This window comes from Exserohilum turcica, assembly GCF_000359705.1.
Source record: "Exserohilum turcica Et28A unplaced genomic scaffold SETTUscaffold_10, whole genome shotgun sequence".
NCBI classification, from domain to species: domain Eukaryota; kingdom Fungi; phylum Ascomycota; class Dothideomycetes; order Pleosporales; family Pleosporaceae; genus Exserohilum; species Exserohilum turcicum.
Window position 1 is genome coordinate 1,537,630 of NW_007359915.1, and position 16,236 is coordinate 1,553,865.

A 16,236-nucleotide genomic window follows, 5' to 3' on the forward strand; every position below is an offset into this window, starting at 1 on the left:
GAGGGAAATACTAGTGGGTATATATGTATGAGTGTATGTGTTGGTGTCGGGGGAGAATGTCTAATATCCAAAAGACTGGATCAGAGACTTTCTTGGTTCTACCTATGAAGACGGCAGAATTACAAAAAGGGCGTTGTTGGGTAGGGAGAAGTCGACAAATCAAAACTCGACCACACCCAAAGGCAGCTGCAAGTCGATAAAATTTTTCATAAAAAGGTAAACATGGAAGAGAAACATGGTTGGAGAATTGTATTTTCTTCTATTCGTGTCGTAGCAACATGTCGAGTGGTTCAACTCCTATTAATTTCATACAGGATAGCCCTGTTCATCAGGTACTTCTGGCGCTCCGCTGACAGCCCCATAGACGCGGATTGGAACCTGGACTTCAAAACTCTCTGCCGGTAATCGCTGAGCAGCAGCAAGTATGGTTCCCCGCTCGTTTGTGGATATCTCTTCTAACAAATCATCCCACGTCGCCTCGTCGCCGTTCTCGTGCATCAACCGTGGAGTGATGAACTCGATGCGGAGTTTCCACTCTAGACTCACACCCGATGTAATAAACTCTGGTGTCGCATTGGGGGGTATAGTGGGGGAAAAGGCTAGCTTTTGGGCAAACAGGGCGTTTTCTGAAAACGAGGCATGCACCTTCTTGGTAACGCGATATATCGAGGCATTCGAACGGAGTGCTATGGCGGGATCCACCTTTTCTGACGTCTCAAGCGACAGGTGGATCGAGTAACATGGTATGTGCGAGTCTGTAAAGTCGACGACTGCAGTCATGGTTTCGCCTAGGCGATAAGAGGGCCGGGCGAGCATGATGACGGCCACCCGTCGGCCGCTGCGAGCAATCTCAAAGCGGTTGGCGCTCTGGTTCGCCGCGCCAGTCAGGTTACTGCGCAAAATGGCGGTATCAATGGTTTCCTTCATCGTCTGGGGTTCTTCAGCAAATGAAGATCGGCCGGGCAGGGTATCCGTGGGTGACAGCAAGCCTATGTTGGAGTCGTCCCGAGGCCGGTCTAGCAGTTTGCCCACGTATTCGAGAAAGTCGCTGTACGTGTCCTCTTGCAGCTTCTTTGGAGCGCCCCCCTTTTTTGTTGGAGAAGGCTTGGGGCTGGATATGGGGTCAATGGCTGCTGTGCGTGCTTGGTCGCGAAGCAGAACGTATGGAGACATCAGATCGTGGCCCAGAATCTCGCCGCGGCCTGGGAGGGAATTAGCATGGCATCAGCTGCGGAATGAATAAAGACATCAACATACTGTTCACGCTGCCAAAGACACGAAATGGAATCTCGACATGTTTCACTTGTTGCTCTTTGGTCGAACGTGCGCGCTGCGTGCCAATTGTGAGATTGTATGCTACCTTCATCGACCGGCCCTTGTGTGACGGGGGCAGACCGCGGGGTATTGTGAAGCTGTATGTGAAGCTGCGACTTTCTCCAGGCGCCAGTTTCAAGTCGACAAACAGGATCGACTGCGGAGTGGAAATCAGAGGGACCGTCTTGGAGCTGGCAATGCCTCGCATCTCGCGGATACTAGACTGCTCTGCCGAGCCCAGCAGTCCGCCCAGCGACTCTCCTATGCTGCCCCAGCCCAGTGCACCAAAGAGTCCGCTTTCGCGCTTCGTCTTCTCGAGGCCCACGACACCCCCTCCGCCCTGGCCACCCACTACGCCCTTTCTCTTCACTTCTTCAAAGGGCGCCTGATTGATCAAGGAGCCATCGAGGGTAAAGGAGCCCATTATCTGCGCATAGCCCATCATGATGGACTCGGGCTGGGCCTGCTTGGTGGACGGAACCAGATGCGATGGCCGTCTTTGGTGTTGCGGGCGGCTCAGGAGACGCGCCGAGGGGTGAGCCGTGTATTCGGAAGCCATTGTCTCGTTGGAGTTGTTGCTCATCGAGTAGAACTCTCCACTGCTCCGCGGAGTGTCGTTCAGGCTCGATCCCGATATGATCCTGGCTACGGGCGAGAGCACCTCGAGATTGGCGGATGACGACGGGCGGCGGGTGTCATGGGGCGGCTGTGGCGAGTTGCGGCGGGTGTGTAGTGGCTGTCTGGACGGGCTGGTGTTAGGCGGTGGCTGCGAGGCGTCTTCAAACGGCGGTGGCGGGGCGGCCGGGAATCTGAAGCTGTGCGAGAAGGAGTTGGACGGCTTCCTGCCGGTGAGCGGGGGGCCTGGGGTGCTGGGCGTGGTGGTGACGCCCGGCCGTCGCCTGTTGGAGCGCGTCATGAGGGCGAGGTCGGCCGTGTCGCCGCCAGAGAGGGGCGAGGGGTGTGTCGCTGAGCGGTGGCCGGGGGAAGCAACTGCAGTCGTGTCAGCCCAGGAAGAAGCACGCTGCGTGCGCTCTGCGTACTTGGATACGAGTTTGGCCTGCCGGGCACGACCTGCAGACTGGCCGAGCGGGCGTGGCCTCGTGCCGGGCGCCTGGCGGGGGTTCCTCTGTCATGGCCGGGCTCGGTGGCGGCTTCGGTGCCCAGCGAGATTATCGAGAGCGACCTGCCGTGGCTCTGGCCGCGGGTGCTGGAGTTGGCCGGGGGAGCGCCCGGCGTGACGGGCGAGGGGCGGTCGCCGGCGGTCGAGGGCGTGTACAGCGACAGGGCGGGGCGATGGCCGTGGACATGCGCGGGCGGCTGCTGCGAGGTGAATGAAGACTTGGGCGAGACGGACGGGCGTGTCGACGAGTGCACGGGGGGCAGCTTGCGCTGGCGCTCGCTGGGCGTCGCAAAGCCATTCTGCTTGTGGGCGCCGTCGGGCGCGGCGACGTTCTTGAAGGTGATGGTGCACTCAATGTCTTCGCCGGCAAACACGGTCGAGTCCTTCCATTGTACGAATACCCGGATGTTCGACGCCGACATGGTAGGGAGCTGCAGTCGGACGGGCTGCTCATGGGGCGCGGCAGGCAAGCGGCATGGCGGCTGCGATGAATTGATCCTGGACACGGCGCGGCAATGGGCTGGCGGCAGTCAGCGAGCCCGTCGAGGGGGGGGGACGAGGGGGCGAGGGGCGAGGGGGCGAGGGGACGAGGGGGAGGAGAAGGGCGAGTATCAATGTCGCCGTGTGCTCGTCGACGCCAGCAAGCAGCTCTCCGGCTTCGTCATGCCCGCGCCGGCTCGGCCCAGGGTCTCTCGCCGCCTGTGGCCCGTGCGCCGTCTCCTCGCCCTTTCTGGCCCTGCGGCTGCGTCTCCGCTCCTCCACCTCTCCAGCCTCATGCCGTCCAGGGTGTGAATTGGTGCTGCGGTGCCATGCCCGGCCAATGCTCATGTTACGGCTTCGTCTCCTCGCTCTGTACACCGCGCAGCTCCCTGAGCTCGCCTATCCGTCCGCTCATATCACGGCCAGACGTCTCGCCTCTTTCTTCCTTCTCGGGCCCCGCCAGCGCCACCCCAATATTCCTTGTTTGCATCAGGCGAGCTTACGACGTTGATCACCCATGTCCCACCAACGACATCGTTTTCACCAGGCCCCGAGCTGCCAGACACACCCATGACCAAGAGGGCATGTCCGCTGCGTAGTCGACAAGCAGCAGTATCCGCGATCCAGCAAGTGCTTTTTCTGCCAGCGCTTGGTCTTGAATCGGGTCCGAACAAGAAACCCATATCACGGGCACATGTTACCGGAATACCACGGAGCGCTGCAACCTCGTCATCCGTGAGACGGTTATGTGCAAAAGGCCATGATCTGGCGGATACTTGAGTCCCAATGCCCGCCGTCACCACGATAGCCAGATGGCTAAAACACTCGTCTCTGTACTCGACCCACATAATCTTACTCAGCTTGTTTCGGCAGACCATGCAGACGGAATTCCCTCGTCCTTGTCCAAAACGACAATGCTGTGTAGCTCTTTGTGAAGAGCTCGAGCGCTGTAGAGGCCAAACATTCCGCCGCCGGCAATAGCTATGCCGTCTTTTGACATGGCCATGGTGAGCGCCTGCTACTATCAAGTGTGAATATGTCAAACACGAATAAACACACCAACGCGAATGGACATATAAACGCGACTGGGCGCGTATAAAAAAGCAAGTTAGCCAGTCCAATAAAAAGACGACAGCTGTGCACTGTACCTAGGTTGGCCGATAAGCTAGTCTATATGCATCACAGCAATACTTCATGCATGCATTGAGATGTGGTAAGTCGCAAAGAGAGTATTACTTGTTTCTGGTTCTTGCGCAGTCTACAAGCTGCGTATTTCATCTACCAGTCTTTGCACTTGCAGCAATTGTATAACGTAATCATCGCAGAGACCAAATTCTGGCTTCAACTCCTTTGCTGCCAATCTAGCGGGGCCACATCTTATATGCATAACCCTATTCAAGCCGTTCATCACGACCCCGCTTTCGCCAGCATCTAGAAGACGTCGCACCGTGATTCGGTACGCACATGCAATCCTTCAGGCCTACCATGCTTATCGTCTCGCCCTGTAGCATCCGTATGGCCGCTTCCCCATGTGCCAGTAGTGGACTGGACCAGATACCGACTTGAAATGCAACTTGGTTGGAGGACCGAGCCACCGTCCTACACGCCATGTCACGAGCCTGGTGAAGCCCCACGTCCGGATATGAAGCGGGGTCATGATGTAGGTGATAGTAGTATCAGATAAGGACAGGTACTTGGGATGCTCAGTAGCCGTCTTCATATATACCCACGTGCTGGTTATTCAACTGCTTTCTTCAGTCATAGCACATTTAGTAACGTATGTCACTCTTTAACAATCTCGGTAGATCAACCATGCTCCGACCGCAATTCGGCGGGATACGGTCACGATGCGTATACAGCAGGAGCCTCAATGGCTTCAATACGTATCCGTTCCGGCTCATATCCACAACTACCCTTCCCCGGACAAAAGAGACAGCCACGAGTACATCATGTCAGCAACAATCTCAATATCCACTATCAGTAATGCCAACAAACACACTGCTCCGCTCCCTCCTCATTGCCACCATATCCTCCAACAAATTCCTCTTGGTGCCATCACTACAACTTCTATCCTTTCTCTCAAAACCAAACAGAAGCTTTCTTTTCAATGTTGATCGGAACCCTGTTCTCAAAGCAATATTGAAGAGGACTTTGTACAGTCAGTTTTGCGCCGGAGAGACAGAGCAAGAGACGCGAGCTTGTGTCAAGCAGCTCAAGGATCTGGGCTTCAAAGGCATCATTTTGACTTATGCGAAAGAGATGGTTTTTGATCACAAGGCAAAGTCAGCAAATCATTATACGTCGGACAAATTTGTCGACAAGGCGGAATCGGCACATGATGCGGATATTGAGGCGTGGAGAGTAGGGACGCTAAGAACGCTGGACTTGATTTCTGAAGGCGACATCTTGGCCATAAAGCAAGTTCGTGAGTGTTCAATTGAGGTTCTGTGCTAATTCGGACTAGAACAACAGGCGGCGGCCCAGCCGTCTCTGCAGCCTTCAGCAAAGGCCAATTGCCTCCCCAGCAAATGCTCTCGGCGCTGGATGAAATCGCAAAAAAGTGTTCAGACCGCGGCGTTCAGATCATCGTCGACGCCGAGTCTCAGCACTGGCAGACGGGAATCGCACGCACAACTCTCCAGCTCATGCGCAAGTTCAATCGCAACGGCAAAGCCATCATCTACAACACGTACCAAGCGTACCTCAAAGAAACGCCCGCAGTCGTCATGCAGCACATGGCCGAGGCCGAGGAACACGGGTTTACACTGGGCCTGAAGCTCGTTCGTGGAGCCTACATATTATCCGACGACCGGGCCTTGATCCACGACACCAAAGAGGACACGGACAACGCGTACAACAGCATCGCCCACGGAGCATTGCGTCAGCACCTCGGCGTCTTTGGCGGCTCAGGCCCGGATTCCCGACCGTTTCCCTCGCTCAACCTTCTCCTCGCCTCGCATAATCGCCACTCCGTCTTGTCGGCTAGCGCTCTGCACCGCCAGCGCCGAGAGGCCGGACTCCTCACCGTACCTGTCGCATATGGCCAGCTGCACGGCATGTCTGACGAAGTCAGTTTCTCGCTTCTTGCGCAAAGGACCGCCGGCGGCATGCCGCCTGAGGTGTTCAAATGCACGACTTGGGGCTCCATGGGCGAGTGCGTGGGGTATTTGCTTCGACGCGCAGTGGAAAACCGCGATGCGGTTCTTCGGACCAAGGACGAATTTGCGGTATTGAGAAAGGAGGTTAGAAGGCGGTTTCTGTGGGGATGATAGTCGTGGGAATAAAGTGATATAGAGTGTTTTTTTTAACATGTGACTTGTGGAATTTACAGTGTGTGCCGTATCCCGTATCATGCCAGAAGCACCTTTTTTTTTAACTTGATCATTTCCACAACCACAAGACTAGCTTGGACAAATGCTCATGTGCATGATATAGTAAGCTATGGTACCGCATCGGCTATTCTCGGTCTAGTCCACCAGAATGCCACGCTGCGTCGTCGCTCGCTCGTTCGTGTTGATATGCTCGCCCCGCGCGTCATGTGTTCGATCCAAGTAGTACTTAAAGTGGGGAACCAGATACTTAAGTACCCTTGTCTTGGCCTTGCATGCCCAACAAGACTGCGATTGGACTTGAAGTAAAGATCTATCTCCAACAGAGCCAAGTTACTCGAGGGCACATCGAGATTGAAAATCGAAAGTGGGATAGGAAGAATCTGGAAAAGTTACCTTGTGTGAAAAAAACTAAACTATCACGACGATACACGGCCCCGAGTCAAAACGGAATATTCTTACTACTTACAATGGTCCAACGAACCCTCTGCATGCTGGGCTGCGGTATGTCCCCCTTCCTCCCTCTCTTCCTCTCTACCATAACCCGCTCAACTAACAACCCCCCTTCCCCCCCTCTTTGCCACCACTGACAAAAAAGAAAAAAAAAGGCAACCTAGGCACATCCATCCTACACACGCTGCTCAACACAGGCGCCACCAGCCCCAGCGCCACTTTCACACACTACATCGCATGCGTAGCCTCGGCAGCCTCGGCAACACGACTGGCGCAACGCTTCGCCGCACACATAGCGAGCGGAACCCTACGCGTAGAACGCAGCAATAACAATAGCGCTGCGATACGCGATGCACACGTCGTTGTGCTGGCTGTGGATCCCGCGCAGCTGTGTGCGACGTTGGCGGGAGACGGGGTGCGAGAAGCGTTTTATCAGCGGCGGGGCTGTAATGGCGATGGCGAAACAGGAGAAAAAGAAGAAGAAGAAGAAGAAGAAGAAGACGGCAAACTACTCATCAGCATAGTTGCAGGCGTTTCAACAAGATATTTGGAATCTCTTCTTCTTCCGCCTCCTCTTACACGTGCCAACGCCAACACGACTCGAAAACTCCACATGCTGCGGACCCTCCCCAACGTCTGCGCCAGCGTATCCCAATCGCTCACGGCCATCGAATCGCCCGTAGATTCAACCCGCAGTTTCCCAGCGGCGCATCTCGAAACCGCAACTGCGCTGTTCAATCACGTGGGCAAAGCCGTGGTAGTGGAGCCGCGACATATGGATGCCACGACGGCGGTGGCCGGGTCAACGCCTGCGTTCTGGGCTGTGATTGTAGATGCGTTTGTGGATGCAGCCGTGGCAGTGGGGTTGCCGCGGGCGCTGGCGCAGGCGCAGATATACCAGAGTATGCGGGGCGCGGCGGAGATGCTGGCGGGGGGTGTGGAGCCGGGCCAGTTGAGGGATATGGGGACGAGTCCTGAGGGGTGTACGATTGGGGGGATCATGGTGTTGGAGGAGATGGGCGTGAGGGGAGCGTTGGGAAAGGCATTGCGGGAGAGCGTTACCATTGCAAGGGAGATGGGGAGGGGTGGTGGAGAGGGAGAGAAACATGTGAATGATACGAGGAGGGAGTGAGTGAGAGAGAGAGAGAGAGAAAGAGCGCAATATTCACACCAAGACAACATGCATCATCAGCATCTGATTGAACTATCACAATCTACTCACTAGATGAGCGCCATGCGTATAATACCGCATCGTACCGCGCCGTACGTCATTAGTCGCCGCAGCGTAAACGTACATTGCACCCAGGGGTATTCTAGCACATGTGCGAACTTCAACTCCTTCCCGTCCGGCAATCCGTTTGACCATGCTAAATGCACCCTTTGCTGCTAACCGAGGATATTTCCCACCTGTTGCTCAACCGAGCAAGTTTTCCAGTGACAATTGTTAACGCCAAGGTTTGTAAGATAGAAAGGAAAAAGAAAAACGCCAATCAGTAAACCCAATAGGTATACCACGAGCTAAATAGCGGCAAATAAACATGTGTTGGACGACACTTCTTGGTGCCGCTCCAAGACAAGGTACGCAAGAGGATGATTCGGAGGGGAAGGAAATATACACAGGCGTGTAGAGAGAATGTGTGACGATGTGGATGTCGGGTTTTTGGAAAGGCAAATCAATAAGAGACGTTGGTGTTTCGTCTCTTCCTTTCTTCGTCGAGCCCTTGCTTGGGCTTTTAGTGTTCATAGACTGTGTCATGCTCATAGAATGCCAGCCCACATGCCGGGGCCTTGCGGGCGATAGGCCTGTGCGGCCTCGGTACTGCAGCATGACCTTTTCTTGCCAAAGTCCTTCTGGATCGGAAGACGCGAGCAGCCAGGCACAGTGCTCTTAGGGGACTGCAGCCCCTTTGGTTCACTGCGCGAAGCAAACACGAATGACTGTGAGAGGGAACGGTCAGGAAGGACCGTTCTTTGGCGAAGGTCGAATGCAGAGCGGGTGGTGTGGAGAAGGTGTCGGACATTCTGCTGGAGATCGACAGACGACCTTCCGCGCTTGCGACTAGCAGGAGCGACGACGGCAGGGCTCGCAGCCTTGGCAGGCGAAGAATCCGAATCATCAATGTGGAAGCTGTCCAGATCAGGCGAGGACAAGGCCTCGCTTGGAGCATACTCGTACTGTTCTTTGCACTTTGACAATGTAGGGTACGGCAGCCTTGCACTGCGGCAGGTCGCCAGTCGGGCCAAGTTGGCCTGACTTTGGTTTGGCGCCCAGCTGACAGACGAAACTGACGAGATTGACGAAGCACGCGAAGAGCGCGAGTTGTCCGAGATCATAGACTCCGGAGATGATGAGAGGGACGAGTTCGACATGGTCAAGGAGGGTCGTCGGCTCGGGAAGTGGTAAGCTTCCAGGCCATTCTTGATGCTTGGGTTGAACTGGTCTACGCAGGAGCGCGCCAATGACGAGCACTGCGCCTGTTGCATGGCCGAGCACATGGACGGACGGCGCAGTCCAAAAGACATGGCACCGGCTACGGGGGTGCTGTTGGTAATGGGCTGCGGTGTCATCGAAGGTGTCGGCAGAGGACCCAAGCGAGCCATGGACGGCAGCGATGGCGTGTGGGGGAGATCTGGCTTTGGCTCCAAGAAGCGAGGCACCTGATAGCGAGACGGAGTCGGCGTGCTGTCTTGCGATCTGCACACATCCATGGATGCCGAGCGGAAGGGCGATGCGCTCAGCTGTGTCCTCAGCGGCGGGCGAACAGGAGCGTTTGAAGACTTGGAGGGCAGCTCGATGATATCCAAATCGGGTGTCAACAAGGGAATGATGTCTTTCCAGGTGTTGGGAATGGAGGCTCCGGGTGATGGAGGGGGAAGAGTGGGCGTGTGTCGCAGAACAACCTCTTGCCACTTCTCCCACACCGAATCGACAATGTGGAGCTTCCAGTTGACCGCTTCCAGGAAAGCCATCTCGTTTGTGTTGATCTCGCAAACCTTGAGCCCAGAGATCTTGCTCCACGCGCGGGCCGAGTAGTTGCGGTCCTGCAGATACTTGGAGGCGAGTATCAGCGCAGCAAGGAACATGCGACGACCGCACTGGAGCGCGCGAAGAGAAGCATCTTCGGGCTGCGACATGGTGAAGTCATGCTTGGGCAGGTGGGGCTTGATGAGGATCAAGTAGTACAGAGCAACCTGTAGCGTAGAGTAGCTGGTGCGCGAACGGCGGAGCGTCTCCTGGATAAACATGCGGAGGGGAAGCACTCCACGCCCAGAAGCATTCTCACAGCGGCTCTTGGGCTCAGAAAGCTGCCAGATCACCTCAACCATCTGAGTAGCGGAATCTTCAAACGGGGAACAAATCAGCGGAGGAACCTTGGGGTCCAGGGTAGAAGTGTGCACTTGAAGACGTAACGATCAAAGCCTATCCACACATCTCCGCTCACTCTTTACTTTGTCTTGTTTTTTCTTTTACACCAGGCCTTTGTCCTGTACCACACCCCCCCCCCCTTTTCCTAAACATGAGTCTCGATATCCCCCGCCCCGACTACGGCTTCTTGCCCGAAACACACCCATACGCCGCTCCCCTTTCCTCTTCCGCCTCCTCTTCTACTTCGTCAGTCTTCTCAGATGCTGCGTCACAGACGTCTAGCGCAAGCTCCACATCGTCTCATTCCAATTGGGACTCAGAAGAGTGGAGTCGCAACCAAGCGTCTGCCATGGATGCTGCCAGCCTAGCTGCTTTCCAGCCCATTAGCCGAGTCAGCACTTACCCCCAGTATCAACCTGCGGTATGCCGTGAGCCCGTGCCGGAGAGGCTACCTTCTCTACGTACCGAGTTCCTGGCACCACCGGAGCAGCGTCAGAATCCCCGCCGGTCGTCGGCGGCTGTCAACCAACGGCCCCCACCCCAGTTGGTTCGGCAATCGGATCGCAAGGTCAACTTCGTCGATTGCCTCGTCGGTTAGTACTGACCGTTAGGTAGACCTGAAAGATGTGATGCAGAGCGTGATGGGGGGGGGTATGGGGTGGTCGTGGGGTGACCAAGGAGTGAACCGTTGGGGCAAACCGTAGAGGGCGACCCTATGACTCCTGACGTATACAGGCTTTGTTGAAGTCTTGTTGGCGGAGGCCGAAAATCTCGTTGGTCCAATGGCCTGATTGCGTATGTAATCGTGGCGTGACAAGGCCGAGTAGATTTGGAGCTTGATATACGAAAGAAGATCAAGGGTGTTTTTGACGAGGGCGCAAGTGGCAGTCGGATTCGAACAGTGTCAAGTGGTCGAAGGGCTGCCGGGAGCGTGTACTAGAGCGGACTCCAGTCACCGTCTACTGCAGAATCACCGAAACAAGACCGTTTGTGAGAGACTGTCCGCAAAGTACTCGGATGTAGCAGCTACTGAACAGCGCGTGGGGAGGGGGCTGTCGCAAAAGCTGAAAGTCTGAGGGGGATGCGGGGGAGCGTCTAGCAGGCGAAGCCTCCGATGAAGGCCTTGTTTCCGATAGTAAAGGTGAATTCCGAGCGACGAATGACTGAAGCAATGTAGGCCGAAGGGTACATGTTGGTTCTGGAGCGCGATGGGGGAGGCGTTTGCGGATGGTGACTACCTTTTGCAGCGGTAGCACCAGGCGGACTGCGGCTGTGCGGGATGGCAGCAGCGGTAGGGTGGCGGGGGTTGGGGGAGGCTGTTTGTGCAAGTGTGTTTGTGAGCGTGGGTGGATGTGGATGTGTGCGTGTGTGAGTGTGTTGTGAGTGTGAGTGTGAGTGTTTGGGTATTACTATTGGGTGGTGTACATGGAAAGGGCTGGTGGGTGGGTGTGGGCCGAGGGAGGGAGAGGTCTGACGTGGGAGGAAGTGGCGGTCGGAGAGTCGGTAAAGGTAGGCAGGCAGGCGCGAGCAGCGGCGGCGGCTGGTGGAGGAGGAGAAGGAGCGTCGTCGGCCGTGTGGGGAGTTTGTCGCGACGCAGGTACAGGCAGGGCGCGAGAGAATGTAGCAGGGAGGCTCTCGGCCTTATCTCTCGTCGGATGTCTGACTAGAGACGAGCGATGAGTCTATGCGGTAGGCGGCAGTGTGGCGGCGACACAGGTCGTGCGGCGACTGCTACCTGGACAAAGGCGGGTCGGGCGTGGTTTGGGGCTGGGTGGGCGGAGGTAGGCGACAGCGAGCAGACGACACGAGGGATGGGTGGGTGTCCTAGATCAGGCCCCAGGGCGCGCTGTAGGGAGTCGTGAAGTCCATTGCTGCTGCTGTCTTGATGAGGGAGACGGGCTGGGCGGCACTGGCGATACTAATAGGAACCCCGTCGCCCTCCACCGCCGGGCCCCGGCCCAGCACCAGTCATCGCAGCCAGGCGAGGGCGCTTTGGCCAGCTTGCCTCTTTGCCACACACACACCCACGCTCCCACACACACCACACACAGCGCGACCTGGGCAAGACTCATCGCACTGGCGCTGTTTTTTTTTTCTTCGTCGTGTCCTGCTGCCCTATTTTTGCCTCACGCTGCTGTTCCCACGTGCGCGGCCGCCACCGATGGGCGCGGTGTGGGCGCCGGACAGAGCCTTTTTTTTTTGCGTCGTCACGGGCAGCAGCAGCAGCAGCAAGGCGCTCGTTGAGATGGATGGTGGCAGAGAGGGCCTTGGCCTGGTTGGTTCGAGGGTGAGACGAGCCGTTTGCATGGCCTGGCTGGCTGGCTGGCTGGCTGGCTGGCTGGCTGCTTGCTTGCCTGCCTGCCGCCATGGCGGGCGCAGCAGGTTCCAGTTGGTCTTTTACCGCCGCCCACTCCCTGCGCGGTTCCAGGCGCAGGCGCAGGCGCAGGCGGGCGGGCGACGGCGACGGCGACGGCGACGCGCCAGAAGGGAAGGGGACGGGCTGCTGCGACACCACCACCCGCCCGCATACACATACATACACGCACCGAGGCCCCTTTGACGGCTCCTGGGCGCGTTTGCTGGCTGTCAAAAGGCTCCGTGCCATGACGGCGCACGACGGCGGTTTCTGACGTGACACGCTCCTCGCTCCCCTTCAGCTGCGTTGAGAGATGAGGGGACCGGCCGGCTGGGCTGCTAGCGACGCGTCTGCTGCTTTGGCCCGGCTGCCATTGGCCACGCCTCGCCGCGCTACTGCCCCAAGAGGCATTTTGCGCCTTCCCCGTGCTTGCAAGGGCTGCTGGTAGGGCCGACCCTCGAGGGCTGCTGCGACGCTCGTAATCTCAACATGCGACGACCCATTTCCTCTTCCATGCGCCTGCTGCACAGCTGCTATTATTGATGACGACGGTGCACTTTCGCGCTGCCTCCGCGCGTAATGCCGCATGACAGTCGCGTGCCGGGGCGCGGATGGGCGGGCGGCGGGCGGCGGGCTTGGGCTCTCTGCAGCTGCATGGAGAAAGGCAGGCAGGCAGCCAGGTAGGCGCACCTTCCCCCCATGACGCAAACTGCCGGAAGCTGCAATGAACTACTGACAACACATCGCGCCTTCCTGGTGTGCTATGCGATGGGACCCTTCCCCCCCCCCCACCTCTCCGCCCTCGCGCCCTCTCACCGCAGCCAGGTCGTCGTCGTCGTGGGTCGCCATTGCGCCGACCGCCTGCCCAACCCCGACACCAAGGCCTGTCTCGTGTTATTGACGCACCGCACCCCTCGGCACACTCGTCATCTCATCATCTCATCATCTCATCATCGAGCATGACGCTGCCGCTGCCGCTGCCGCTGCCACTGCCAAACTCGCTGAGCGCCGAACGCCTTCCCTGCTCGCTCACTGCCCGCCTGCTTCCAGAAGCGCCAAGACGCCGCATGCAACCTGGCCACTCATGCGCCGCGCCCCACTCCTCGCTCGGAAGCCGACTTGTTCCGGCCAGTGTTTGCGCCTGCCGCCTGCCTGGCCTCTGCGTGCTCAGCCCTCTCTCTGGGCATGGCCAAACCAACCAAACCACACGCTCCATCTGCCGTCGAGCCACCCCTTCCCCCCCTCCCCCCTCCCAGCCCCAGCCCCAGCCCCAGCCAGCATCGCCATCGCCATCGCCGTTCCATTGCCATCGCCATCGCAGGCAGAAGAGACATGGCATCCTGGCCCGCCACACCACCACCATCACCTTCTTTCTTCAACCGCCGCGCCTCGAACCACGCCAGGGAAATTTGCGCTCCCGTGTGCCTCGCTCTGTGTGCCTGTGTGACCACCTCCATGACTGGCCTTATTTCCAGCCTTCCCTATCACACGTCGGCACAACATCAAAGGCTAAAAATTGCCGTGCCACTGGTGTCGCCATGCTGATCCATGACGATGCTGATGGGCTGGGCAATCACCGTATGACTCACTGCTGCCTAGGTGTACACTGGTCTCTCCACAACCGAACAAATACACGGTGCCAAGTCCGTTGGACTAGTTGCACGGAGCAACGCCCCGATACCCAACTCCCAAGGCTGTCTGTCATCACCGAATCCTTTCTCCACCAACCTGAACTCCTGTGCATGCATCCGCTGAAAACGCCCAATCCAGCCATGCCCGACAAAAAAAATTCAAATCCATGTCCGACAACGTGACCCGTCGCCCAGCCTGGTGTCCGCCGCCGCCGTTGTTGCGTTGTCCCAGTCGAGCCGGACGTCCGTACACTCATACAGTAGATGACACACGGCTCCACACACGGGCGCGCACACACAGCCGGCCTTTGTGCTGGTCATCCTCAAGACCTGACGATAGTGGCCACTGGTGTACAACGCCCATGCCATCCACAAAGCATGGACGTGGCCAAAATAAGGACATTAACATGGTACCATGATTTCATTTGCCTTCAAGGCAGCAGTACACCACCCGCGTCACCACCACGGCACGCGAGACGTTTGATTGGCGCTGTGTGAGAAACCACCAGCCACCCTAGCCCCTGAGTTTGGAGGCGCGAGGGGCTCCTGGAGGCGAAAAAGGGGGTCTTTGTAATCATTGGGTTACTTTTTGCCTCCCGTCATTTGTTGATGCATCACATGATGGAATGTGCAAATGGGGGCTAGGGTGTGTGCTCGTGACTTTGCCTTTGCAGACTAGCTGAGTGATGATTCGTCTTGCAGTGACATGCAAAAGTCTTTCTTTACTGAAGAACCTATGGAGCAATAGGTGTGAAAACGTATTCACATGAGAAGAAATCATGGTTGGATGCATGTCCATCTTTCACATGTCATGATCACTAATATCTCGAGCAGACATGCGCATAATCATAACAGTAAGCCTCTATAGCGAAAAAGCGTACTTGAAAGTATATTTGACTATGAGCATTATGAAGACTTACTCATCTGTCATGTACTCATCTGTGAACATGTACTGCTCAACTTGGAGTTCCTGAATAATCCATCCATATCCCCACTCGTCTACTCTCGACTCTGCACACTGCCATCTGACAGTTCCTTGACATGCTTCTGATCCTCATCCAGCGCCTCATCTAGCTCCATATTCCCGTACACATCCTCCTTCTTCACCACGCCATCCGTCACAATCCAGCAAAACATATCCAAGAAGTCGAACCACGTGCGAACAGCATGCAGCTTCATCTTCACATTAATCCTCGCCACCGTAACGCCCTAGATACTAATCACGCCTCCATGCGCTCTCTCCAGTACTTTCTCGCCCTTACCACAAACCCCCCCCCACACACACACATACTCGCTCTTCATCTCGCCCCAGTGGCGCCACGCGGAAAATCAGCGTCAGTAACCCACTATACATCTCGAGCACCGCGCACGCAAACATGAGACATTACATCACGTATTTGAACAATCTTGTGCGACTTGAGAGAATTCTGAATAAAACGGGTGAGTATAGTACTCATTAGGCCGGGATGAATCACGTTGTTGAATCCATCTACTTTGAGCTTGTGCGCGGCCGGCCTGCGGTGCGCTGCCGTTGATAGCGAATGAGGTAGTGAACGAGTTAGGTACATAGTTTTGGCAGTGTCCATGGTACGATCAGTCTGGGATGTAAAAGCTTGAATGAGGGTTGTGTGCGTCATTTGCTTTTTGCTGGTCATGCGGGGCGAGTCCTTGGTATTTTACTTGCGCGATTACTTACGCATGGATGGGATGCTATGGATGAATAGTGGTGGACTGACTGCCAGCACACGACCCGCCGTGTTTTAGAGTCATACTTGGGGGCGCGCGTCCATACTTATCGCCACTTGGCAGTCTCCTTGTCGCCCAGCACTGCATCGCGGATTTCGCGAGGTACGTAGTCCGGGCTGATAGAGGCGCGGCCCGCTTGCGCAAGTTGGGTATCCTGGAAATCATACATGTAGCAGATGTATTATGCTGTGTGTTTTTTTTTCTTTTTCAGGAGAAAACGGAGAAATGAAAGGGTTAGGATGGCGAGAGGGAGAGAGAGAGAGAGCGAGAGCGAGAGAGGGTTATGCTAAGATGTCTTTTTATTATAAAACAAGGATTTGTGTGTATGTATTGTGTCTAAGAAGAAGAGGTAATGTCAGCTGCTGCTGTTTGTGTGATACATACCCATGTCGCAGAGCAGAATTACCACACTTTATGTATATAAACTATGTTTCGAAGCA

The 16,236-nt window shown here is 56.4% G+C and overlaps 5 protein-coding genes across 5 annotated transcripts; 2 read left to right on the plus strand and 3 right to left on the minus strand.

The window, feature by feature from the left end:
* Nucleotides 1-251: 251 nt before the first annotated feature.
* SETTUDRAFT_125481 (uncharacterized protein) lies at nucleotides 252-2,856 on the minus strand (the record flags this gene model as incomplete). The annotated part of the gene is made up of 4 exons (XM_008023515.1): nucleotides 252-1,202; nucleotides 1,258-2,304; nucleotides 2,355-2,371; nucleotides 2,498-2,856. 4 exons carry the CDS (start codon nucleotides 2,854-2,856, stop codon nucleotides 307-309), a joined length of 2,319 nt encoding a protein of 772 aa, XP_008021706.1. The 3' UTR covers nucleotides 252-306.
* Nucleotides 2,857-3,307: 451 nt separating this feature from the next.
* On the minus strand, nucleotides 3,308-4,238 carry SETTUDRAFT_166891 (uncharacterized protein). Its single transcript, XM_008023516.1, has one exon. It carries the CDS (start codon nucleotides 3,790-3,792, stop codon nucleotides 3,331-3,333), a length of 462 nt encoding a protein of 153 aa, XP_008021707.1. The 5' UTR covers nucleotides 3,793-4,238; the 3' UTR covers nucleotides 3,308-3,330.
* Nucleotides 4,239-4,897: 659 nt separating this feature from the next.
* SETTUDRAFT_175082 (uncharacterized protein) lies at nucleotides 4,898-7,828 on the plus strand (the record flags this gene model as incomplete). Its single annotated transcript, XM_008023517.1, has 3 exons — nucleotides 4,898-5,331; nucleotides 5,379-6,064; nucleotides 6,852-7,828. 3 exons carry the CDS (start codon nucleotides 4,898-4,900, stop codon nucleotides 7,826-7,828), a joined length of 2,097 nt encoding a protein of 698 aa, XP_008021708.1.
* A 626-nt stretch (nucleotides 7,829-8,454) lies between these two features.
* SETTUDRAFT_36531 (uncharacterized protein) lies at nucleotides 8,455-10,023 on the minus strand (the record flags this gene model as incomplete). Its single annotated transcript, XM_008023122.1, has 1 exon — nucleotides 8,455-10,023. One exon carries the CDS (start codon nucleotides 10,021-10,023, stop codon nucleotides 8,455-8,457), a length of 1,569 nt encoding a protein of 522 aa, XP_008021313.1.
* Nucleotides 10,024-10,214: 191 nt separating this feature from the next.
* On the plus strand, nucleotides 10,215-10,854 carry SETTUDRAFT_36532 (uncharacterized protein; the record flags this gene model as incomplete). The annotated part of the gene is made up of 3 exons (XM_008023123.1): nucleotides 10,215-10,656; nucleotides 10,679-10,714; nucleotides 10,799-10,854. The coding sequence occupies 3 exons, from the start codon at nucleotides 10,215-10,217 to the stop codon at nucleotides 10,852-10,854; spliced, it is 534 nt and encodes a 177-aa protein (XP_008021314.1).
* Nucleotides 10,855-16,236: the final 5,382 nt, after the last annotated feature.